Below are 27,264 nucleotides of genomic sequence, written 5' to 3'. Positions count from 1 at the left end.
TTTAGCTCAAAAAGTTACTCAAGTAAATGTAATTAGTAACTACCCACCTCTTAAATTACTAATTTGTCAATCCAACCAGAGTCTTTAAAGGCTATATGTTTTTCCAACTTGGATCCAAATGTTTAAGAGAAAATCTCTGAAAAATTTCTAATGAAAACAACGAGGTGACAGTTTGAAAAAGCAACTTTCAGAAGTTTTATTTACGTAACACTACAGGGATATAAATAAAAGTGGTTACAACTGGTCTTCAGTACCTTGCTTTGGGAATCGCAAAATGCTGACGAAATGTCTAACATGAAAAGAGAAAAAATCTAAACATTACAATTAAATCCAATCAAGGTATCATATATACACACATTATATACATTGCTTAGGAAAAAAAAAAAACAAGTCCCACTTTACAGAGATTGTTTCACAACATCCAACAGAAGCCTTTTGTCCTGATTTGTTAAAAAGAACAAAATGATTAAGTCTTCATTATTCTGAAAAAAATATTTAAAAATACAAGACCACAAAGAAATAAAACTGGGACCAGTGAAGGTTAGAAAATAAATGAATCTTCACTGTCTTGCTCCAAACTAACAAACTTTTCTGCATCAGAACATACATATTTTATGTTATCTTCATGCTTTGCCCACAGTGCAGGTCAGCATTGTTGGCATCTACACATTTTAGGAACAGAGGCTTTAAAAGAAAAGCATACCGTTCAATAAAATCCCAATATTAGAAAAACAACAACAACTAAATAAATAAAAACTAACAAAAAGGAGAAAAAAAGAGAAAAAAAAGTTTACATGTCAAATAAACAAAAAAGTGACCTCAATTGATTAAATATAAATTTGTTTATTTAGAAGGACAATGATTTGTGGTTTCTGGTTTGAATCCAAGCTGCGAAAAGTCAATATATTAAAAAAAAATTTATCTTGTGTGCTCGGATGAATTGGTTTCGGTCTATAAATGATTTGTAATTAGGCACATCTGCACATCTTAATGTCAGCAGTGTGTTTTTCACAATGGTGAACATTTCTAACTGCATCATTTAAGCTCCTAGAACAAAAAAACCCAACAACTAACAACTAACAAGGGCTATGGGGTAATCGCTTAAGATGCTGCACAGAAACATTCAAAGGGCTTCAGGCTTACAGGTAACTATTTTATGTGAAATTTCTTGTCTTTTTAGTAGGTTGTGAAATGCAACAATCAGTAAGAAATAAACATTCTCACAACGTTCATAGATAAACTAGAGAAATTTTGAGTTAAAGCAGGGAAAAAACACAGATGAGCTCTGTGGACCTGCAGCTGTCTATGGGCAAAAAAAAGAGAAACCTATGACTAGAAATACAACCATCTACATCCTACTTGGTATTTATCATACATAAGGGTGTCTTTTTGGTGCTTTTCTGGCTGTCGATGCTGAATAAAATTACCAAATTACCAAGGGAGCTAGTAATACACAGTTTTGATTGAACTACACACCCGTTTAAAATCTGCTAACTGCCAAAGTTGCTTTTGTAATGTGATCAGAGTTAGAGAAGTTTGGTCACGCGACTAAATAATAATAACGTGGTGCTGTCCAAGGTAAAAATGTGTTAGAGGTGTGCTGAGAAATCAGTTTGTAAAGCAGAACTGGCCAAATTTCAGCTCAATCAGTCCAGACCAGTTGAAAACAGCTGGAAGGCTGGAGATAAATATTATCAAAGCTGTTCTTATTTATTTAAAATTAGCCTTTTAAATCCTGAATATCTGATGGGGAACTCGTTCTTTATGGCTATTTGAGAATGATCAGTTTTTATTTTGATTTTACCCAGAGAAGTTGTTGAAATCTGGACTTTTTTTTGTCCTCCACATTTGGCCTAAGCAAAGCCACAAAAAGGCAGGCTTAGTTAAGCCCACTGCATCGACTCCAACCACCTTTCAAACAAATTTAAACATCAGTTTATCTTTCTGAGGACATCTTTTCAACTTTTAGGATAAGTCGTCTTTTCTGCTTGGAGCAAAATTTGCTCTGAGGGACAGGTTCATAAAGAACAAGGAAATTAAAATCCTAAAATCTGCATGTCAATAATCCTTACCTGCGCTCTGATCTGACTGTCAGTCAGCATTGTTTTTCTTTTATTGTTGCTGTTAAGGCCACTCCTCGTTAAGGTGTGGACTGGATCTGTGTTCGCAACGTGCTGCGAACAGCATCGGAGCCAGAAAAATAAAACTACTGTCACATAGGGACAAGAACGTCTAATAGAGGTCTCTGTCCACAGGGAAACAGCCCCTCTGGGTTGCTACCGTTCAGTAAACTTTAAACATTAAGAACGGCTCTGTGTTGTCAAAAAGAGGAACACAGTAGCAAAAAAAAACAAAAAAAAAAGCAACTAAAAGTTGTGAATTTGAAATGTGTCTCTTGATTCTCACTGCAGTTCACCGGCACTCACAGGGTTGTGCTCCGCTGAAGGGACAACTGGTCCAGCTATCTCAGGTTATCCAGTTCTAACATGGCTCGGGTTCAACACCGTTTCCCTCTTTTTCCCCCCCATCCACAGAATTAGTGCAGCAGTTAAGAGGCATCACAAAGAGCGAGTTACACGTCCGACAGGCACGAGTCCTAGGTGCCGTTGTCCGTCACGCTGGTGCAGTCTGGAGAGGCGGCTGTTGGGGTGGACGGCTGCTCTGAGCTCAGGACCGCGTCCTTAGACCAGTACAGTTGACTCAGACTCTGATGGAGCTCCTCCAGTTCAGGCGGCAGAGGGATTCCCAGCTCCAGGCTGAGGGCGAGGGCCTTAAACCAGTCCTCCAGCTTCTGGAAAGGTGGACTATGGGAGGAGGAGAGAGGAAAATATCGGTTTTAGGTTAGAACCAGCCTGACGAGGTTAAGAGAAACAGAACAAAACAAACGAGGAAGCAATGTGGCAGCAGGGGTGTGTCAGAGAGCCGGCAGGTCCGGATGGCATGTGGAAGGGTTTGTTTTTCTCTCGCCGCGCTCCACTGCGGCCTCGAGGCGCGCCGAGCCGAGACGACAACCCCGCAACAAAACACAAACGGCTTTGGTGAAAACGCTCTTTATGTTTTTCCTGATTTCTTTTACATCCTGTTGTTTTCTGACACGTCACCAGAGGTGTTGCGTTTTATTTCCTGCACTGTTTTGTTTCTTTTTATGAGCTTCAGCGCATAAAGTTGGGTTCATAAAGTCACCGTAAAAAAAGAACAGAGAGGCAACCTCCTTTTGTCGTAAACTTCGTTAAGTAGATCAGAGTTAAGGGCAAATGGAAAAGTGGTAAAGAATATTTTTTTTTATCCTAAAAAAATAAGAAATAAAGCTGCCTTTACTGTTCATTGAAAGTGGGAAGTCCATTTTGTAGTCATTGTTGTTTTGTTTTTAACTTTTACTAAAAGGCCTTCAAATGGATCTATTATGATGGGTTCAGTTAATTTCAGGGAACAATGACCCAAATCCACTTTTTGCTGTCATTTAAAGTTTTCAGCACAGAAGACAGCTAAAACTATTTTGCAGCAGTTGTCTACGTCTAAAAAAAAGAGCCAAAAATGGAAATTCTTCTCAACTGTAAAACCTACAAAGAATCCAAAAAAGTTTTAGGTAATCAGTGCCTATCAGAGAAAATCACACTTTACAACATCTGACCGTTCCACAGACATGCCAGGCTTTTACGTTGCTTAATTAACTCATTATCAACAGAGTTATCAATGGCTGAACAACATTTATACTGCAGTATTTATAACCATGCTGTGCATAGATAAAAGAAAGAGCTAGTCAGCACTCGGTGGATTGAGTTTAATAAACTAAACTGTGAGGCTGTTTTATTGAGCTGGAAGCAGAGTCATTTGTGTTTGTGGAAAAAGATAAGACACAATATAGTGCATCATCAAAAATAATCTGCAAAGTAAACCGTTCAGGATAGTAAACATATGAATATATCTGTATGTGTGCAGAAACATTCATTAAAACTCCACGAACTGGTGGAAAAAGCTGCATTTATCTGCAGTCAACAAATCCGCTACAATTAAAGTGCTTGAACAGTGAATCTGGACTATAATAGGAAAATATATTTTTTAATAATGTTAAATTTTGTTATAATAAAATATTGCAAACAAAGTTGCAAACAACCAAGATTTTCCCTCATTGTTCTTTTTCCTTCTCCATCGTCTGGACGTCGCCACGTCTCCCGGGAGCTTTAGCTTCCGAGTGGACAAAATCCACAGTAAGTGTGGGAATGAGGGCCAGGGAGAACTGACACACAGACCCGATGCATTGCACACAGTGAGATCTGATATATTTCGCAGCTCTTCTGAACAGTAAGCAGTTAAAAAGATCAGCTTAAGGGGAGGTTCTCACCGGTTGTCCGGTGTGAGGTCGCAGCAGGCCACCGCCAGGGGAAAGAAAGCTGGAGGACAATCTTCAGGGAGAAACTTCTCCACAAACTTGCCGACGTTCAGGCCAAAGTCCATAGTCCTGGGGAGGCACTCGGGGTCTGCGTACACTTTTCCAATAATCTGAATGGTGAAGAGTTAGGAATAAGATCTTGTCATGACATCCAAGAAGTTTCTAATATCCTTGTGATAAACAGATCAAATAAATACAATCTGTCAGCAGCTTACCTCACAGAGAACAATCCCAAAGGAGAATATATCCACCTTTTCGTCATAGCGTTTACCTAAAACGACACCAAACGCAGAGTAAAACACAATGCCTTCTTCTCTTGACATCAAAACACTGTTTCATGTTTTATTCCTCCTTTGTGGATAAGTCCCTTACCGTTTAGCATTTCTGGAGCCATCCAGTAAGGGTTTCCCACCACAGTGTAGCGCTTCTTCCTGTCGCTGCGCCTCAGCACTCTCTTCTTGGTGGAAGGTTTCTCTGGAGGAGGTTTGACTTTCTCCTCCACGATGAGCCGGGACAGCCCGAAATCAGCCACCACCACGGTGTTGTCCTGTTGGGAGACGACACAAGGCGTTCATCGGGTCTACTGGAAACACCGCCTTTGAAAACACTAATCTGTTAATGTATTAACCAGAAAGCTAAACACAATCAGCATCTTTCAGGGGATGCTAGGCCTCCTAAACAGGACTGTTTGCAGCTAAGCTCACCCTGAGACCCAATTTCAGAATGAAACATTTGAATTTTATTTTAGAATTTCAGCATATTTTTAAACCTCTTCTTTTCCATACTATTTAAAAAAAAAAAAAAAAAAAAAAAAAAAACGGTAATATACTGTTTTAATAATTTTTTGCTATTTTGCTTATGAAACCCAATTTTTTTCCCACACAGTTCACATTTCCAAATCCCACATCTCTGCTGTGTGGAGGCTGGTCAGAAGTCACCTACCAGTTTAACCAGGCAGTTGTGAGAATTGAGGTCTCTGTGGATGATGCTCATCGAATGAAGGTAGGCCTGGAAAAAAAAAAAACGTTATGAATATCTATAAATCAAATATGTTATTAAATTTTTTTTTTTTTTTTTAATTCACCTTTTGTGCATTTAACTATTAAATCTTCGGCATCATCAAATGGCAACTGCTTAGATTAAAATGTTACACTGTGGCTCTGCCAAAGCAGGAGACAGTAAGCTACAGTAAAGACCGAGTTAGACTAGAGCTTTTATTTGACGGTAAGCTGACAGGAAATGGGGTTGATAGATACATTTGGCAAAAGGTCCACGGGTCAGGATTCGTACCCGGGACGGAGGCGGTCAGGATTTAGTTGCGTGCGCTATCTCTGCGCCACCTCCACGCCCAAACACACTTTTTATTTAAATCTATACAAATAAAGCAACTCACCATGCCAGAGGCGATGCTCTTTGCAAAGCTGACTCTTTGTTGCCAAGGAAACACATCCTGTTAGTCAAGAGAGAAAACAAAAAAAATAAATGAATGGAAAATACAAATACATTATTTAGAAGAATCACAAATTCGGGAAATATAGGCCTTATGTTACACTAAACAGACATTGTTAGCCAACTTTCTTAAACACACACTGCAAAAAGGGAAATAAAAGTAAGTAAAATTTGTATTTTCCTTGATGTGAGCAGTTAAATAAGACTATTTGCCAATGGAAAAAAGATTTAAAATAAGAATTCATCTCTATCATCTTATTTCAAGTGCAGGATATCTAATTATCTTATTTTAGGGGTAAAAATGCTCAATCCATTGACAAATAGTCTTATTTAACTGCTCAATTAAAGGAAAAATACAATTATTTCAAGAAGATTCTACTTACTTTTAGTTCCCTTTTTGCAGTGCAGCTTAATACAGCGCTTCTATACATTTATGACAAAAAAACTAAACTTTTGTAGACACAAATTTCCAGAGCTCTCTGTCCTTTTAAATCTAATTTTAAAGTCTAACTACAACAGTTTGTTCATTCGGAGGTTTGCAATAAAGGTAGGAAGGAAAGGAAGGAAGGATTTTAGGAAATATGTTTGCTAAACAAATATTTCCACATTCCCTGGTTTTCTTTTTCTATCCTTATCCAGACCTGAGGACTACATTAATTAAATTGTAGTTTTCCACACTTTGTCCATTCTGTGTAAGAAGGTTGGTAACAAGAGCTCCAAAATAAAGTAAACGTCTTCATCATAAGAAAAAAAAAAAAAAAAACACAATATAAACTCCACAGTTAAGACAGTGGATGGCAGCAGGATGACTTAGATTCCCCCTCTTCTCATGCCTAAGCCTCCTGATTTCCAAAGCTGCCAGTTGTTGAGCTGAGAGCCGTGTACGGGTGTGGAGGTTACCTCAGGTCACCCGCCCTCGCATAACTCTGAGCTCGTTTTGTGTCCGACCAGGTGAGAGCGGAGGAGGGTCGATCAACTCACCATGTCCCGGATGAAATCCTTCAGCGTGCCTCCCTCGATGAACTCCGTGATCAGATTCAGCCTCTTGTCTTTGTACAGAACGCCGATGAACTTCAGCACGTGTGGATGATCCAGACTTCTCATCACTTTGACCTGAGAGCCAGACGTGTTGCAGGAAAGGAGTAAAACAGAGAGCAAAATCAGGTTAACGATTACTATAACCAAGTCATCACTGATCAGCTCTGAGTGGAGGGAAGATTAACACGGCAGAGGAAGATAAGAGTCGAACTAATGAGTTCCCACCGGAGCAATGTGACACAACCTGAAAATAATGCACAAAGAGGCGGTTGTTGGAGCACGTGGCTCTTAACACAGAGGCCGTCCAGTGTGTGAGAAATCACTGGCCTCCTGCTGCTCATTACCCACCTCCTTTAGGAAGGTTTTCTGCGTCTCCTCATCACAGCGGATCAGCTCCTTCATCACCATCACCTCCCCCGTGGCTTTGTGTGTCACCTGAGATGAAAGAAAGCGTTACTTGAAGCTCAGAGAGAGCAGGTGATGAAACGCTGGAGGAGAAGCAGAAGTGACAGGAGCTGGAGGCTGACCTTGATCGCCTGTCCAAAAAAGCCCTTCCCTAAGACCTCCCCGTGGATCAGGTCACACGGCCGGAAAATGCGGTGGGAGCAGCTGTTGGAGGACCTGAGAGATTCGGAGCGGCCGATGTCTCTGGCGATTATCGGCGACTCCTTGAGGCAGTTGGGGGACTTGCATATGCTGTTACTTCGCCTGGAATAGATCAGATCGGGACGTTTTAGTGCCACGTGCGTTCAGACCGGCGACGCGGAAAGCTGAAAGCGTTTTTTTTTTTTTTTAGACTCTCCGCTAGGGCTGGGTATCATCTAGGATGAGCCGATTCGATACGATTCTCGATACACAGCTCACGATACGATACGATTCTCGATACATAGCTCAGCTTGATTTGATTCCAATATCGATATTTATTACTTTGAATTAATGCTCAGTGATTCAATCACCAAAATCAGCCAAATATTATGTTTATGTTCTATTTATTGATCACAGACATATTAACAGGAAAATAAAGTGCATTTGCTTCAATGCATTTAACGTGTCACAGAAACCAAAAATGTGCCCAAACATCTGATTTTAGGGACAAAGGAGCTTCTAAAATCCTGTCGGCCGTTCCACAAATTCGTCTCACTCGCTCTCCTTCGCTGTGAACTGTAATGGTTGCGCTGTAATAACGCCCCCTAGGGTCTTCGGTTCTCCACAATCACTATCAAGCTATTTCTGGATAATGTTCACCTAAACTAGTGCACTTTCACATCTCCCACAGGTGCTGGGTCCCAGGTATTAAGTGTTCACTTATATACAGTAATCTTGTAATTTATTTATTTATGTTCTTTCACTTTCTTTTTTCAAATATCACATTACACATGTCAGCTTACATAATAATATATATGATTTAGCAATGGCATCTAGGTGTTATTCGAGTGTATCTGCTTTATGTCTGTTGGTTGTGCTGTTCTTTTTGTGTCTCTTTCCAGGTGATGGAGCAGACAAAGAAGGTTTTATCATTCTCTCCCTTTTATCTCCTCTTTCTTTCACCTCTACTCTTTTTTTTCTTTTCTTTCACTTTTTGTTCTTCCTTTACTCTCCCATTGTCATGTCCATATAATTTGAAATTCTCCTTGCAGGAATCATAATAAAGCTATTTACAAGCATAAATCAAGTGGAGCACTATGGCGAAAGCCGTTTGCTCCACTTGTAAAAGCAAAATCTGTCGAGCTCTATCTGGCATTGAGACATCAATTCCTATTGCCATATTGCTAGACAGGACACTGGAAAAAAAAAAAAAAAAAAAAAAAAAAAAAAAAAAAAAAAAAAAAAAAACGCCCCCTAGAGGTTGGGAGGTATATCGATATTGAAAGCCAGAATATCGATATTAAATCGTTTTTAAAAATATCGATATTAATCTTTATATCGATTTTTATGCACAGCCCTACTCTCCGCCGTACTTTATAGATCTCCTTTTCAGCGTGCCGTCGTCGACCTCGTCCGTCCGCTCCAGGACGGTGTCGGACGGCGAGGACAGGCGCATGCGGGACGTGGCCGGGACCCCCGTGTCGTTCCTGGGCGAGCCCAGCCGCAGCCGATCCAAGCGCTGCCTCACCGGGTCGTACTCTATCAGCAGCTGCAGCGTGTGGCTGGTGTGGTGGATTAGATCGTACACCTAAATGAGAAAAAGAGATATTTTTTTTAAAAACTGGTCTTTCACATGAATGTGGAGCAATCCTGCATGAGTTTCTCCTGAGGTTTTTCCTTTTTATGCAACATAAGCAGCATCACTGCGACTAAAACGCAAAAGGTGCTGAAAACATTTTGCAAGCATTTAGGGTGAAGGTGTGTAAAAAGGAGGATGATCTAACAGTGGCAAATTTAGGGAAAACCACTGTACACAAAGTACACATGAGAAAAGAAATCTCATGTTTAATTGAATATTTAAGAAATCCCAGTGGTAAAACTGTTGATGGCTTGTCATCAATACTTTATCTGGTTTCGGAAGTCCTAGAGCTGTACATAAGGTTGGATCAGACAGAGAGGATCTTCCAGCATCCTCTGTTCTCTTCACAGCTTTACTCTAGGATTATGGTCCAAGGACTGAGATAACCAAGAAAGGAGGAAGATTTGGGGGCTGGTGAATCATTTCTGTGTTGTTTTGTCTTATATATGTTTATTAACCTGCTTAAATATCCAGTGTTGACCCATTTTCCCTTTACTCCAAGAATACACACTTTAAAATTTCCAGGGAGCTTAAAGTGTTCTTGATGCCATGTGCTCTATCAAGCTTTCTAGAGCCTTTAGAAGAACAAACAAGCCCACGGCATCTCATATTCTCCACCATATTGGAAAGTGGGTCACAGATGCTCCCCCCCCCCCATATGCATCAAAGCTTAAATGAAGCTCAATATTTGCGTCATGTGACCAAACATTGATCCAGTTCAGTTACCAGTGCGGTTTAGCAAACTCAATTTATTGTTGTTTGTGCTGGTAGGACAGAAAAATTCGTATTAGCTGGCATTGCTACCAACCAACCCAACCAATACAGGGCTGCAAGTATGTTGCAAATTCATCGTCATTGTGTCATTTATAGCATGTTGGCCAAATATTGCAAAGGATTGTTCGGTATGCAGTCATTGCTGGCTAATATACTCAAAAGGACCGTGAGCTTCTATTTTGCACGCCAATATTTTCAGCCGGTTGGATGGACTCTCACTGCAGAAGACGGAGAGTTGGAAGCACGGATGAGTGGTGGAAAAATGTGGGTTATGTATCGTGCTTTCATCACGTTATTTATTTTTTCTGTCAGTAATATCGTATGATTCTCCAACGTCGTGCAGTGCTAGACCTCAGAGAAACAGGGAGTCATAGATTAATGAATAAATGTTACTAGAAACTCAAAAACAACCAAAAAAAAAAGTAAAAAGAACTGTGTGTTTGACAGTGTTTTACAGGGAACAATAATTATGCCAACAGGGATTTTACTCAATTGCTTTTCAACATGTGATTTTTTTTCTCTCTTCCCCCGACTAAATAAATTCACTCAAGTTAAAAGTTGGACGTTTCTAAACTTTCCAGTGTCAGATTATACCGCTGCGAGTAAAGATTAACTATATTTTTTACTATATTTTTTACACATCTTTACCAGGGGTCACAAAAAAGAACTTATATTTCTCATTATATGAATGTTTTAACAAATATGTATTAAAAAACAACAACAAAAAAAAAAAACAATTGCAGCGTAGAGGTCAAAAAGCTTCACCACTATCAGAATTTGATTCCCAGCAGGTTATGGTGTTATTGCAGAACAACAAAGTATAACCTTTGGACAGCCATATTGATGTGCAGTGAAAAAAAAGAAAAATAGACTAGATCAGCAACATCAAAAACAAAACAGGACTACTTAAGAATTCAAGGGAGAGGCTGCGAGAATGAGCCTCTAAGTCATTCACATATCTTCCTCTCCCAACTGAAGAATGTACAAAGGATGGAGGAATGTGAGAAATGCAAAAATCCACCTTAAGTTGTCTGATGAGAACATGAAAAGTGCCCTTGAGGCATGAAGCTGGTCAGGAAACATTGTTTGTTTGATCTGAAGCGTTTTCAGATTGTGCATCGCTGCGGGAGGTGGAGGATCTGAGAATCAAAAGGCTCACCTCTTTCTCCATCAGCGTCCCAACAGGAAGCCCATTGATCTCCAGGATCCTGTCTCCTCCGTGGATGGCACCTCGCACCTCCGGACTTATAAGCATCCCTTTGACCCTGAAACGAAAACAGCGGCGACGTGAGCAGGATATACGCGCTACAGAGACGGCGTGCAGTTTTCAAAATCGACATCAAGCTTCCCACCACTACCTCACTCGCTGTGACACACTTTTTACACAAACGCACACAGCAGCGGCTCCCCAAACCTATAATCAAGTCTTACATAAAGCATTACTCATACTCTACTCGCACAGCAGCCGCACGGATCGGCCGCCGGCGGGCTGCCACTTACTCTTTGACCTGAACGCTCGCCGAGCCGTTCACGTCGCTCAGCACGGACACGGAGAAGCCCCTCTTCCCGTTGGCAGCGGACGGCATGGAGATGAGCGTCACCGTGTGGGGCAGCGAGTCCAAGATGGAGTCGTGCGAGCGCTTCTCCAACATGGGCGTGAGGACCTCCTGCTTGTAGCACTTTCCACTGCAGACAGGAAACGGTTCAGTTACAGCTCAAATTATTAAGGAATATTAGGAAAGGTGTATAAAAGAATCTTATTTAGCTTTAGCGTGAGGGAAATTACTGAATATTGCAGCCAAAAGTCTCACGATTGACTAAATAAGTTAAACATTGCGTCATCATTTGAAAAAGGTAATTCACTATGTGGAAAATATGCCAATGCTTCATTAAATATGCATTTAATAAAATTGTATGAATGAAAATATATTTTTTTATTTAGAATATTAATTTCTTCATGACTTTATTTTATTGCAGCTCCACCAATTGGAGTCGGTAGGTGAGGATAACATTGCTCCAGTCCACATGATTGGTCTAAAGAGTCTAAAAACCAATCATATGTTAGAGCCCGCCCCCCCAACCACACACAGATTAAATTATTTCATGGAGAACTGCAACAACCTAACTAGGAAATGAGAATAAACAGTGAAATAGCTGCATATGCTTTAAATTATGTTGAATTCAAATTTCAGTGTACTTTATCACTTAAATACCTAGTTATACATAACACATTTAAACATGCCCTGAATAACTCTTTTACAAAAAAAGGTGCTTAAATTATGACATGCGGTATTAATTTCGAAATGATTAATCCTCTAACGGGATTGTGGATCACACTAGTTCTTCAGGAAGGCGAAGTCTGAATGCAAATTCAAAAGATAATGTAGTAATCCCATGAGTAGCACCGCTCCATCCTAAACACCTTTAACTTTCACAGCCAATAACTTATATTTTGACCATTCCACACTGCATTCAAGCCCGTAAAGATGCTCCACAACAACTTAAAACAAAGTAAATCTCTTACCAGTAGAGTTTGGAGCGCTCGACTAAGGCGTAAGTGTCCCTGTCCTCAATGACCACCTTGCAGCTCAGGCACACGAAACACTCGGGGTGGTACTTGTGTTCTCCGGCCACCTGCAACCAGAAGCAGACCAGCTGATCCTCCGTCCAGGACAGGAAAAAGAAAAAAGGTACGTCGGGATCCTCTGCAGTGGCATTAATGAAAACGTGCTGCTGCTCTGAACCCTCCTCCTCGGCGAGCGGTGACACAGCGCCGACACCTGCTTCTCTCTCAGCCTGTCTGGAATCTGCGCCGACGTCATCCCCGGCAGGTCTGAGCAGCTTGTTTCACTGCTGCTTTCACGTTTCCCCCCCCCCCCCCCCAACCCCCCCTCGCTGACACTTGCTGCACATGACTTACCAGTTTCCCTTTCTGTAGTTTATGTCACGCTTTCTTAACATCTGTCTTTCCTTCTCTCTCCCATGCAAGATGAGATCATGTTTTGGGCAAAATGGTGGTCTGAGTAAATACAACAGCGCCTTGTAAAAAGGATTTACTCCTCTTGAATCAGAATATAATGTTAGAATGCAAAGCTCTTAACACGTGAAATACAATTATTGCCCTCCGAACGGTCCTTTAAGGTCTTGATGTCGTGTAAAACGATATCGCAGTGATGATGCGTTCTTCTACTTGGTTGTTCGGATTCAATACTTTGCACAAGCACCTTTTGGGGCACTTACGTCTACAAGTCATTTAGTGTACGTCTCTTCCAGTTTTACACGTCCAGAGACGGACCATTCATCTTCACAAAACCGCTCCAAGTTAACCAAATTTCAGTGTCTGTTAAAATCAATTATCGAGTGTAAATGTAGGGTCGTTGTCCGACTGAAAGACTCATGTCTTCTGGAGCCAATGACGGATTTTCCTGCAGGATTTCCCTGAATTTAGCTCCATCTATCATCCCATCAACTCTTCTCAGCTTCCCTGCTGAAAAAATAAATAAATAAAAATAGAAAAAAAAAAAAAAAAATCCACCCTGCATGATGGTGCCACCTCCATAATTCATTGCCAGGGTGGTTCAAACTGGGTTTTGCAGTGTTATTGTTGCCGTTATCCTAAAGCTGGGCGATAAAACAATATCTCGATATTTTTAGGCTGAATGCCGGTAGATGATATTTATCTCAATGTGTTTGTCTTTTCATAAAATAATTATAAAAAGGCATCTCTAAATCCAAGCTTTATCCCAAATGTCTCACAGCTGTAGATAAATATGAGAAGTAGCTGAAAAATAACCTACTGGAATACATAAAAGTATAATTATAACAGCATAGATGAAATACGTCTATGTTAAACGATGTAGTCTCATCTTATCTCTCTCTATTTTTTAATATCAATATTTTTTTTTTTAAATCTTGATGTATTGCCCAGCTCCCTGTTATCCATAATCATTTTGATATAATCTGACCCGAGCATCTTCTTTTCCATGCTTACCGAGTCGTCTACCTTTTTTCTTTTTGCCGCTGTTACATAAACTTTAGATTTGTGGAGCGCGTGGCTGATATTTGTCCTGTCAACAGATTCTTCCACCCGAGGCACGGATCTCTGCAATTCCTCCAGAGTTGCCATCGACCCGTTGGCTGCTTCTCTGATTAAGGCTCTCCTTGGTTGGCCTTTAATAACCTAACCCTGCATTGAAACGTCTCCGCAGCTTTCTCCCTGACTCATCCCCCGTGTTCCTTGTTTTTAATGATGCCGTTTGTTCTCATATGTTCTCCAACAAACCTCTGAGGCCTTAACAGAACAGCTGGTTTTATGCTAAGACTGAATCACACACAGGTGGACTCAGTTTACTAGACCAAAAGGGTCTGAATGGCATTTTTTTTTTATCATCATGACATTATTGGCCTTTATTGACAATAATCAGACGCTGACTAATAGCCTCTGAAAGTAAGGGACACACTTATTACACACTTTCCAGTGTTTTATTGGGGGGAAAAAATGAAATGGAAAAGCTGCGTCTCTTTTTTCTTCCACTTAACAATCACACTTTGCTCTGTGTTGGTTTATAACATAAAATCCAAATAAAACAGTCAAGTTTGTGGAAAGTGAATTGACAACATCAGCTTTTAATTTAAAGTTTGATTGATATTAAAACCATTGCACATTTGCAACAAAATCACATTTCAGAAGAACTTATTCACCATGAAATCATAAAACACAGTTGTGATTTTTAAATCAGAAACTAAAATTCAACCGTCAGAAGTTGGAGGCAAAATTCCTTCTCCACACAATGTAATGGGTATAGAAACTATTTCAGAAGCATTCATAAGTTTTCCACTTGTGCACTCCTCTGAAAATACTGGCGCGCTGCGTTGTGCAAGAGGAGCTGAAAACTCAAAAACAACTAAATTACACCTTCTTGCTTCAATATTCACATCTACCTGCGACTTAAGCGCAGACAAATTTGTAGTATTTTTCCAACATGTTCTCTAGCCGTGAGTCAGGTTGTCTGTGCCGGGAGAGGATTCCCTGCTGCTGGAAGATGATGTCAGCGAAACGATTGTGAAATCTCATGAGCCTGTCTGCAACGCCTCACCTTAAGGCGACAAAACAAAGCCACCCCAGCAGCCATCACGCCCTGCCCCGGATCCAGACAGTCAGACGGAGAACAGGGGGATCTCAAAAAAACAACTCGGGAAAACAACAAGACAAATGCAGCAGCGGGGGTTTCATAAACTGAAAACCTCCTTAAAAAAGTCCCAATTTGTCAACAAACAAACTAGAACAACAACAGTTGTGTTGTGGGCCTGAATGCTGAGCATGCGGCAGAAGCAGCTTTGGATGAACCTCCTCCGCTGCTGGACCACAATGCTTTTCTTTCTGGCTGACTGGCTGCGGTGCCAGTTCGGCCCTGCCAAAAACACTCGGCCTCACAGGCCGACATAAAAAAAAAAAAAAAAAAAACTCACTCTGCCTGATGCTTGCTGGCAGAAAGAAAAACTTCAGTCTGGCAGCATGTTAGCTGGGCGACCTTGTTTGTGACCAGAAGCTGTCAGCTGAATCTAATCTTTTACCTTTAAGACGACAAAGTCAAGGCAGAAGGGCATTTATTTCCTTTCTTTATAGTCCTTGTTTTTATAAAGCAAGCAAAGCACCGTTTACTCTGTCAAGTACTGATATTGGATCTCAAAAGCCATCCATGCAGATCATCCTGACTGTGGGCAACTTAAAGAGAGCTTTCTCACCACACTGGACTCTACATGCTCCAAAACCACCACATGTTCTGCTGTTTTCCCACCAGATTCTGCATGTGGGGAAGTGAACCGTGGAGAACTTCTGTACAGAGAGGGAGCAGAATGGGGCCTCAAGGGGGCAAAACTAATTCGCAAGTCTACACAGAGCCCCCCTTCTGCAATATTAAGCAGCAGGCCAAATAATCGTTCGCATATAACTGAAAAACAAAACGTCTCACTAACAAGGTCTTCAAAAGAATAAAACTGCAGGGTTATATTCTGCGTGACATTTGGAGGACAGTGCACAGTAGACATTTTTAACATGTCAATCACAAACAATTATGTGATTATGCTATTTTTTCTCTAATAAATACAAATTTTCAATCTTCAAATGTTCACATTTTGAAGGTTTTAATGCAATGAGGACTCAAAAAAAACAAAAAAAAAACGACCCAGTTGGGTTTTAATATCTATATGTGGAATAAATAATGAAAGAACACAATGCTGCAGTTAGGCTGTGGTTTAACAGCGTGGTGACGGGGCGCAATTTCATTTATTGATTTTGGCAAGTTAAATCGGCACTTCTTTAAAAGTTAATAAGTTATGGCCTTCCAGGCAGTTGCCCCTTGGCTCTGGAATGCCCTCCCAGAGACCCTGAGAGCCTCACAAAGTGTGAAGGTCTTAAAAAAAAAAAGGCCCTTTGACATTCTTGTTTAAAGAAGCTTTTTAGAAACATGGTTTTATGTGTGTTATTTGGTTAATGGTGATTATAAAATGCTGTTTTTAATGTTTGTATTATCCCGGGGACTGTTTTAAGACCTCTGCTCTGTAGCACCATGAGATTTGTTTGAAATGTAAAGGCATTATAAATAAAATGTTATTATTACTACTTAGATCGGTCAAAGCTGCAACAAGTTATCCAACACAAAATATAATTATTTAAATTACAGTTTTGATAATGTTTGATGCCGTTTTTTTCTTTTTGTAAAAGTTAAAAAAAAAAGGGTTAGAAAGCATTTCATTGCTGAGATTGATGCTTAAACCAAACCCAGATTTAAAACCACACACAGGTCCAATCTCAAGCTCTGATCCAAGAAGGTCTAGATGCCAAAAAAGTGGAGAATGACTCTTAAAAATATATTTAATCAGCGTTTATTGATGGGTTCACTTACCCAGCAACTCCAAACCTAGTGTCGTACAAAGTCCTTGCCTGTATCATTTTGTAAAAAAAAAAAAAAAATTACTTTTTGAATAGAACATTATTAAAATGGATTTTAATGCAGTAACAATCTCACTGCAAAAATAATAAAAACACCAAACCTTTAAATTGATAAAATATATACAGTGGGGGAAAAAAATAGTTAAAAGGTGCCATGACACCCCTGTATAAACCATTTCATGCAGTTGATTTGGCTGCATATGTAAATTCTCCAAAGAGTTTCATTAAAAAAAAATAACATCAGCTTATTGTTTGTCAGGCCAAATGTCCCTCCTCAGTAAGGGTTGGGAACAGTAATGATATGCAGCTCTACCTAGATGACTTTACTCTGATCGCCGTGCACACACACACACACCACTTTCCTTCTCGCCACAACACTCCGTTACAAATAAATATCATCATGGTTTTATGGCGGGTTGAAGGGTTTGTGTTGCAGGATGTAAAACAGGCGAGGCAAAGCTGACCATAAGGCTTTAACCTGGCGGCGTGAAACTATACTACTATATATATATATATATATATATATATATATATATATATATATATATATATATATATATATATATATATATATATATATATATATATATATATATATATATATATATATATATCAAATAATATTAGTGATGCCAGACTTATTGGTACTCCCAATATATCTTTACATTATGTAATTTATGCATTTTTAACTTATACTTCAGCGTCTCAAATGAATCTAAGTTTCTTTTTGCTACACTGGGGGTCAGATATTACACAACCTACCCATTTCTTTTGAGCACTAGGCTGGATGAGGACCTTTACTTTTGTTGAAAACATGCAAGACGGTAAAGGGGTTTTGTGGTTTTTCTTCTGATTAAATGCACTCAAATTAAAAGGTTGGATTTTTCTCAAGAAAGTGATTCCTTTATTTTAAATATTTTTACTAATCCTTACCAAGAGTCCCAACACATTTGTCCATCTCTGCATAATATATACTTCTCACACTTAATAATTTACTTAAATACCCTCGTTGACAGTTTTATACCATTTGGTATTAATATTTACATCAGAACAAATATCTGACTATTTTTTAACCAGCATGAAAGAAGAGAATAGCTAAAATGAACCAAGAAGCGAGTTTGGCTGGAGGCTCCACGTCGCTCAGTCCTCCCTGCTCTGAAACTGCCTTTCAGATTTAAAGATCTGAATTTATCATTATACCCATTTGGATAATTAGACCACATTCATAATAAAATAGCGGCTCACTCCAAGCGAAAGAAAAAAAAAAAAAAACAACCCACATATAAGAAATGTGGACTGACATCTCCAAGATTCCTGCATAAATTACTATAATCAAATGAGAACTATTGGCTTCAGATTGATGTCAAAACCATTTAAATTTCAGATTAAGTTAGTTTGCCAAATAACCAATAAAAATATTTCTATAGCCACTGGGTTTGTAAGAGACTGATAGTTGGACAAAAAGACTTGCTTCCAGTTCCATTTAGGAGTTAAAATAAAAACATGGAGACCTTACAGCTCCACGCTGTTGTGACCATTAGATGCTCGAATCACTGAATTCATAAACATCGGCCCACTCCCCAAAAATAAAACTCATGTCAAACTACCACACTGACCACACTGGGGTTTAATGATTTAGGATAATCGGCTCGTATTGCCTTCTAATGCCTCGGTAAAGAGGAAAGGACAGCCTTACCATGGCCGGTCCCGTCATCAGCAGAGAACAGCCGTGGCAGAGCTCCCCGAACTTCTCCCAGTAGTGATTCCGACAGTACAGCTTGCCGTCCTTCTCATAGTACCAGTTGGTCAGGTTGTCGGAGCACACGGAGCATCTGAGGAGACAAAGACCGTCAGAAAGCTGCAGAGTTTAAAGCAGGCCAGGCTGTCTTCAGTGGGTCTATCCACTGGAACCAGATATGTCCACAACTAAGTTTCTGAACATTTTCATGACCAAAGTCCACACAAATGTAAAGTAGTGGAGATCTCAGTCCATTTTTTATGCATTCTAATAGTATGAATGTGAATGATTACAAGGAATTTACAGCATATTTCTCTGTTGAGATCAGACTTTTAATAGAAAACTTGCAAAAACCCAAAAAAACTCAGATGACGGACAGACAGATGGTTGATCTAACTTTTTCCCAGTGGGTTTAGGATACGAGTCACAAGTCAATCTTTGAAAGTCCAAGTCAAGGGTTAAGTCTTTGTTTTTACAAGCCAGGTTCAGCTTGGGGCCCTCTCTTTGATCGTAACAGCGGGTTATTTTCACACATGCAAAAAACACAGAGCTACAGTCTAGCAGATTTAAATTATCCTCAAAATGAAAACACTTGAGTCAATTAATCCCACATTCACAGTCTGTAACTCAGAAATGTTTAATATTTTAACATGACTTTAATGAGAAGCCTCACATTTTATATGCTTTCCTTGATTTAGGTGAAAAAGCAAAAATTAAATGATAACAATGAGAGCCAAGAGCCACTGGCACACAAGAGACATTTAAAGTACAGCTCCAATTTAAAATATTTGGAAACAATTGATAGAGTAATAACACTTTTCAGTTTCTGTTCCTCAGGTCTTAATAGTAATGTGCACAGCGCTTGCACATAAACTCTCCGTCAGGGTGTTTACTGCAGGGAGACAATGTACTTTTCTTTGTTTAACCAGGCGTAGATCACAGAAAACACTGCGTCCCTGGGATGTGTAGGAACTTGCACGGCTGCTGTTGTTTTAGCTTTGCTGCCCTGTAGCAAAAGCAGGAGTTGTGCCATCCATGAAGCCGGCAAAGATGACCAAATGTTTATCTACTTAACTTAGTCTGATCCGAGGACCTTGAAAATATAAAACTATTCAAAAAACAAGGAAACAGAGAGAAAACAACAAAAACCACTAAGTAGGCAAAAATAACCCCACATATCTACAAGGGCAAAGTCTGCAGATCGCCCTCCTGTTTTTTCTGTGTTTTTTTTTTGTTTTTGCTGAAAACTATACATCAGTATTGCTTTTCTTATCTTGGTCAATGCAGACACTTAAAAACCAGCATGTTGACCTTTAGGCTAAGAGGTACAAAACCAAACACAAACGAAGTCACAGGTTCTCGGGTCCAGTATTCTTGGAAAAGCTCCTCTTCTGGCAACTCTTCGACTTTAAAGAGAGATAACGATTGGCATCAACGCAATTGTTTACTTGAATTGCTTTCGACCGCAGTTCCTGTTGTGCTGCTTCAGTCTCGTACTAAAAACGGTCACCTGGGGAGAGGCTCGGCGCACGGAAGAAACTTCAATTGGCAAAAACTCTGTGACAAAATGTTCAGAGTGAGGAATGGAGAAGATGCCCTCAAACTAGGAAGTACTCACAAACTACAGGCATTTCCTCCGTGAAACAGCGCTAGGCATGCAAATCACGGATGAAACCGCAACGTCAGAGTTTTACATCACTGAAAAGTCTGCTGTGATGCGTTTGGTGTTGCTGCTTTGATTCATGGGCCTCTTTTACTCTTCCCCGGCCACCTCGGCTTCTGCTCAGTCTTACCACAGCGTGTTGAAACAGATCTGAGACTTAGGCGCTAACATGCAGACAAATTAATAGCATTGTATGCCATAACCACCCCTCACCCCCCAATTTAGATGTGAAGACTAAACAAAAAAACAAACAAAAAAAACCAAGAGCAAACAATATTTATCGTGCAACAAGGCCCTCAGGAGCGGCTGCAATTATAAACCACGACTGAACCGCACTGACGCCCTGATTGACAGCCCTCTTTACTTTTGACAGAAATGCAATTAAGAGAATAATTTTCACTTTTCTGACAAGTCAAAGGAACCCTTAATTGATCCCTCATGCGACTGAGCAGTTTATCAGCATTTTGTCCATTGCTTTAGCTCCCAGTCCGCACGAGACACCCAGCACGTCACGTTGCTCTCTGCGCCGTAGGTATGGTTGATCCAGGATTATTGACTCTGGCGCAGAATCCAGATACTTCAGGAGTTATCTGGCTTTACTTTAGAAGGAGCTGTCCTGCAGACGGAGGAACATATGGTTTTGTTTCAACTGCAGAGAGAAACGCAGAGGACTGGAATAATCGCCGGCTCTCGGGAAGACACAGCAGCAGAACCTTAACACCTAGAGACATGCGCCTTACCGCTTCCATAAAAAACGTGAAGAAAAAAGGTGCTCAGGACGGCGCTGAGGTCAGCGAAATTACCCCGGCCTGAGAGGAGTCACTGTGATTTGATGAGTCAAAAACGGAGAACTTGCTGAGGGGAAGGCTGCATGGGTTATAGCTGTATTAAAGGCCAAACGTCTGATGCAAGTAAAAAGGGAACCTAGATAGCTTCAGTGACTCGGATACAACTGCTGGCATCAAATACGTTTGTAAAGCTTTCTAAAAGTCTAAATATGTACAATATAAATAAAGAAAAAATATGGTCATGAATGAAACTTAAATTTCTTTTGCTCCCCGAGAGGCTTACCAATAGGACGGCTGTTTTGACATTATAAAGGCCTGGCACATAACACAAATAATATAAACAAAAAACAACTTCACTATTTTAATTACACAAATAGTTACTTTTGCTCAGTTTATCCAAATACATTTAGTACCCAGGGTTCAAGCTGAAAACGTGGGTTAAGTTTAGATTTAAAACCTTTATAAAACTAAAAATATTCCTTTGGATCTTACAAATAGATGCTAATAAAGACCATAGTACAATTAGGTATACTCTCCCAGACCTTCTAAGGTTCAGTAATGACTGCCGTTTCCAAACATATTAATGGTACACTACAAAAATGGAACTAGAAATAAAGTAAAAAAAAATTAAAATAAGTGTATTTGTCATTGTTTGAGCAGGTAAATAAGATGATTTGCCAATGGAATAAGATTTTTGCTCTTAAAATATGAACAATACATCTCCATCATCTTATTTCAAGTGCAGGATGTCTAATTATCTTATTTTAGGGGTCAAAATACTCATTCCATTGGCAGATAATCGTATTTACCTGCCCAAATCAAGGATAAATACACTAACTTTAAGAACATTTTACTTATTTTTAGATCCGTTTTTGCAGTGTAAGTTGAGTGGAAGGAAAAAGGGTGGCAGAAAAGGGTGACCAGGCAACAGGATTGTGAAGCAAAGCACATTCATTTATGCAGTTTGAGTACATCAAGAGCCTCCAAACACAGATATACCAAGAGCTACAAAAACTGCTCAGCAGAGTCCAGTCTGCCTGAGATCACATGTTAGGTGAATTTTACTCCTCTAACATTGTCTCTTTCAGAAATAAGCACATTAAATATATCACTCTGTACGTAATGAGTCTCTACAACGAGGAGTTCCACTTTTTCAATTGAATTTAAAAAAAGAAAACTTCCACAGAAATCTATTGCCTCATCTAAATGAACAGATGTTTATTCTTTAAAACTAAAGAGCATTCTTAACAACATTTAGAAAAAAACACGCCTTATTCTTATACTTTATCCAAATTACAGGGTGCGTGCAGCTGGCCGGACGATTTACATTCTGCAACGCTTCAACATAGCATTTGTAATTTACTCTTATGTGATTGTAGGACGCCAGGCGTCTCATAGGCATGATTCTCCCTCCACCATGCTCCGTGAGACCACGAGTTCATACGCTGAACTTTTCACCTCCAAACAGCATCATTTTCCACCCGAACCTTATCTCAAAGTGTTTGCGGTACATTCTGACTGACTCAACGTCTTCTGGAAACCTGAGTCAGAATTTCTTCTATTTGTAGAACGTCTAATTAAAGATCAACGCATGTCCGGCCTCAAAAGTCACTCATTCTAAAAGTTCAAGGATTTAAATGATGCAGTCAAACTTTCAGCAACAATCCGGATTTTGTGCATCTTTACGTGTCTGAAGCAGCTCCTTTAAAAGCTCACATTTTTCAGTCTCACGCCCCTTATTCTAAAAATCCGACCGCCAAGTATGTTGTAATAACATCCACATCCTTTTTTCTATCTCGTGGAGTTTGCGTGTTCAACGCAGACATGAAAAGAACCGCTGCTCGTGTCTCAGATGAAGATTGAGAAACTATGTATGAGAAACTATTAGAGACATTCCAGTAAACCCAAATGGTTAACTTTGAAAATCCCGTTTTGCTCCACTTATGTTGGTCACTATTCTTTGACGTCTAGCTTAACGGGGTTCTGGTTCTTGAAAATAGGCCAAGTTATGTATAGGCTATCCATTTATGTTCAGTGTCCGATTTTATTTATTTTTTTAGCCTTTACAAATTGTCAACACCCAACACTTTCCTACAGATCTTTAACAGTTCATTCATCGCCTGTTGAGGTGCAACAGCAAAAAAGACAAAGTTCAACCATGATCTAGGCAAACACATCCTCAACAACCAGCAAACACTGTAATTATGTCCAAGTAGGACCTAAAAGGCATGATGTAAGTGTGCTTATAAAAGGCACCTGACTTCCTTCATACACACACACACACACACACACACACACACACACCGCTGAATGGGGGCAGGGCACTTTACCTCAGGTGGTTCTACTGAGAACAATGCCATTGCCGTTGCAGCACAAACACTACAAAACAAACATTACTCATTTCCTAAAATCCACATTCCTGCTGGTGTGTATTCCTTTGGAGGCAGTAACACGGAGAGACGTGCCCAGTGAACCCTAGAACGTCTGCGGGCGTCCCGCACTGCAACCTCGTTTTGGGGCGTCATCCATACTTTACTGTAAGCCTCGTATGCAGATCTGTTTGTCACCAGTGATTTTAAATGGCAAGCATGAAAGAAATAAGTTAGCTTATTTGTTCAACGAGAACCACAATTGATTTAAAACACACCAAAATCAAAGTCAGCAAGTATAAACATGAGACAAGCACCGGGTTAGAGCTTTTTGAGGACCCAAAGTGTGCAGATTAGTAATTTCCAGAAATATTCTGTTCATGAAACCAGGAATCATTTTTAATCTCTGCACATTTGCCCGCAGAAGGAAGACAAACTTTTAAACAAGCACCAACAGCATAAACGTCAGACTTTAACAGGTAAATATATCGGCGGACGGTGTCTTTGCATGCTCAAACAAACGCCTGTCTGCCCTCTTTGAAATCGAACACAGCAGAAGGGGAATTAAGAAGGCCGAGCTGCTCCATCCTGCGCTGTGTTGGCAAACCTTGATAATATCTGCAGCGCGGCATGTGAGGAACAAGACCCGAGACGCTTGCTTTGTTAAAAGAAAAAAAAAAGAAAAAGAAAAGGGGGTTCAACGTTGTCTGAAGCAGCAACGATCTGAATCGCCGTCTAGGAATGCAGACCACAGCGCAGTCGAATGCAGCGCTACCTATGGGACTCAACAGCACCACCAGGTTTACTGGAACAGCGGTGACGTTCGCTCGCAAGAATGTTGCACAAGGTGGAGGTGCGCGCAGGGCGAAGAGGCCAGCAACATGTGGAAAGTAGGAAAAAAAAAAAAAAAAAGAGGGGGAGAAACAACAGGAACACAAGGGGGATTCTTTCAGCAAGGTCGTGCTTTTATTTTTGTTCTCTTAAGATGTTTTTGTCTGCCAAAGAATGCCACCAGAGATAAGAGTGTCAGTTTGCCGCGGTGCTGAGTTACAAACACACATGCAAAACCATGGCAGCGCAGAGCACAGTCTTTTAGAAACGCAGCAATAAGAGAGTGAAAATGTAAAAAAAAAAAAAAACAAAAAAAAACAGAACGTATGAAAATAGTAATAAAGAAGGCGGTGAGTCATAGCGTAACTTTGTCAGGACATTTAAACGAGTCGATACCGCAGGTTTAATGTGTCGCTGTAGAGTCGGTGAATTGGGTGGGGGGGTCTCAAATGACGTTTTACAGGAATTTAAGCAGGAAATCCAATCTTTATCGTTTTACTTTAACGCAATAATATCAGACACCATAATACAATAAAGTAGAACCTAGTCAATAACAATATGCCTTTTTCTTAGCCAAAAAATAACATTTTGTTAATGATTTACTGTATGGATTCCAAAAAGTACAACTAGGTATCTATTGTAAAAGCTTCATCCTGCCACTGGAAGTGGTGTATTTTTCTGTTATTTGTACATCAAAACGTGTTTAATTGTTTAATTCTAAATGTTTAATTTTTTTTCTTCTTTATAGCCTGTATCGACCTGGTTCTATGTTGAAACTGCACAGAAAAAGGCAAAAGTCTTTTTCAAAAAACAACAAAAACAAGAAAAATAAAGTAGGAAAGTTTTTAAAAAACAGAAGTTAAAAATGCAAATAAAATAAAAAATAAAATGCTTTCTAGGTATAGGCAATATTGTATTATTAGTTAAAAAAATATTGTGGGTTAGTGATTAGTGATGGGTTAGATCAGTGACACTAGTGATTGCAGATACTCTGATTTATTGTTGGGCAGTTTCCAATTCAACACAAATATCTGAAATTAAAATGTTTTTCAAACCAGGTCTTATTTTTAGCCATGGTGCCATAAAAGGTACCACTTAATTTACCAGTTTTCTTAACAGGACAGAAGATGTCATTTTTAGCCTGAGCTAGGGTGAAACTCGTGAATCGAAAAACAAACAAAAAATCTGGATAAACACGACTTTATCAAAAAATATTACAGTAAAACAGTAAAATACCACAGAAGTGATGACATCTTGCTGAATAAATCAAATGCTTATTAAGCAAAGAAGATGTTACAAGTGTGAGATTGAGGCTATTGGTATGCCATAACCAAACCTGTCTGTGAGTCTGTGAAAAGTGTCCCTGTTGGGTAAATTTTGGCACATTTACAGGGTTTAACTGTGTTCAATGTGTGCTGCCATCCGTCTTAAATTAATATTAGGGATGCACGATATTTATCGGACCGATAAAATATCGTCCGACTTGGTGGAATTTTTTATTTTTAAATCGGCCCGATTAGTAAATTTTTCCGATAGAAATAGCCGATAAATTAATTAAATCTGGTAGAATTTTATTCAGGCAGAGTAGCCCCAAAGCGGGACAAGACCTGTGGATTTTGTGTTCCTTTCCGTAAGGACCCGGAATTGGTATCGGCCATGAAAAGCAGAAAATTATCGGTTATCGATATCGGTTGAAATTTTTAATATCGTGCATCACTAATAAATATAATAATTAAAAAAAAAAACACCCCTAATCAAAAGGTTTATCTTACAACTGAAAAAGTTTGATAACTTCTAACGATAATCTTGAAATATTCAAACACATTCACAAGTAAAAGTTTCACTTTCTTCTACATTTCCTTTAAACATGCAAGAGGACTTGCACAATTTCAGAATATCTTATGGCAGCAGCTTCAGTCAGAGAGGCGATTTCTAGAAGGTAAAGCAGATTATCATCAGGGGAAAACGACTGCTAACCAAAGGGGGAAAACCCTGGAGAGTTATATTAGGCTGGCATGTGAGGTATGCACCTGTGTGTGTGTGTGTTTGTGTAGGTTCACTGTCCCAAACACACACATCCTGAGCCAGAGAGATCTGAGCAGCATCACCACCGAGGCAATCATTAAGCTTCAGCACACAAGGACAAAGTCCTCTAGAAGAGCAGGACCATCAGCGACTCTGCTCAGAGCTGTATGAGGAGGGGGGTTGTTGTGCACAGATATACAAAGAAGCTTCTGGGGTCACCAATAAAAGCTTATTTTTAGATCTGGAGAGAACAGGAAAGGGGGGAAGAAAAGAAAAAAGCTCCTCTACTTTTTTTATGCGCTCGTCAGACAGAGAGGTCTGCAGAGGCGTGTCCAGAGAGAGACCCTAACCTGGGACCACTTACTGAAAGCAGGCGTTGTGCCAGGTGTCCTGGAGGACCTTTATCTGGAACGAGTCTTGAATTTTTCCTCCACAGCCCGCACAGGAGCAATTATCTGCACACAAATAAACGAGTGTTTAGTCGATACTCGCAGAGAGGAGGAAGAAAAAAAAATGAATTCAGTTCAATAAGCGCTTGTCCACAGCAATGAAACGCTGAAAGAACCCCACGGAGGAAAGGGGGGTCCTGTTTCTAAAGCGTTAAAACTGTTTGGTCCAGCAAAAGCATAGAAACTCGTCTTCTCGCAGGGCAACAACCTGAAAACACTCCTTTACCTTCTGGTTCCTCCATCGACTCTCCCGAGAGCGTCGTCGTGATTTGGGCTCCGTCTACGAGCGTCTCATTCTGCAGCAGGGGGGCCGTCATGAGCCGCCTCACGTTGACATGCCGGACCTCCACCCAGCTCTCAACACATCAGCGACAAAGAAGGAAGGAACAAAAAAAAAAAAAAAAAAAGCACCGACTGCCCACCCTTTAAAAAGCTCAAAACAAAAACAGAGAGCAAATTCCTGGTGGACGGAGCGGCTCCTCTCGCCTGCTGGCAGGATAAGTGACGTAATGCGATCGCCACATTCCTGTACGGCGAGCGGAAAGGCTCAACTGCAGCACCTGGAGATGGGAGC

General features: G+C 40.0%; 1 protein-coding gene across 1 annotated transcript; it reads right to left on the bottom strand.

The window, feature by feature from the left end:
* Positions 1-171: 171 nt before the first annotated feature.
* On the bottom strand, positions 172-27,264 carry limk2 (LIM domain kinase 2). The gene is made up of 16 exons (XM_012863548.3): positions 26,917-27,264; positions 26,606-26,696; positions 18,524-18,659; positions 12,400-12,509; positions 11,376-11,561; positions 11,035-11,140; positions 8,836-9,050; positions 7,405-7,585; positions 7,226-7,312; positions 6,821-6,952; positions 5,784-5,840; positions 5,333-5,398; positions 4,763-4,937; positions 4,606-4,661; positions 4,343-4,500; positions 172-2,804 (listed from the first exon to the last, which is right to left on the bottom strand). Exons 1-16 carry the CDS (start codon positions 27,005-27,007, stop codon positions 2,597-2,599), a joined length of 2,055 nt encoding a protein of 684 aa, XP_012719002.1. The 5' UTR covers positions 27,008-27,264; the 3' UTR covers positions 172-2,596.

The sequence above is a fragment of the Fundulus heteroclitus genome, chromosome 12, assembly GCF_011125445.2.
Source record: "Fundulus heteroclitus isolate FHET01 chromosome 12, MU-UCD_Fhet_4.1, whole genome shotgun sequence".
Taxonomy (NCBI): Eukaryota; Metazoa; Chordata; class Actinopteri; order Cyprinodontiformes; family Fundulidae; genus Fundulus; species Fundulus heteroclitus.
The sequence above is the reverse complement of the archived record's forward strand: the minus strand, read 5'-3'. Positions and strand labels throughout refer to the sequence as shown.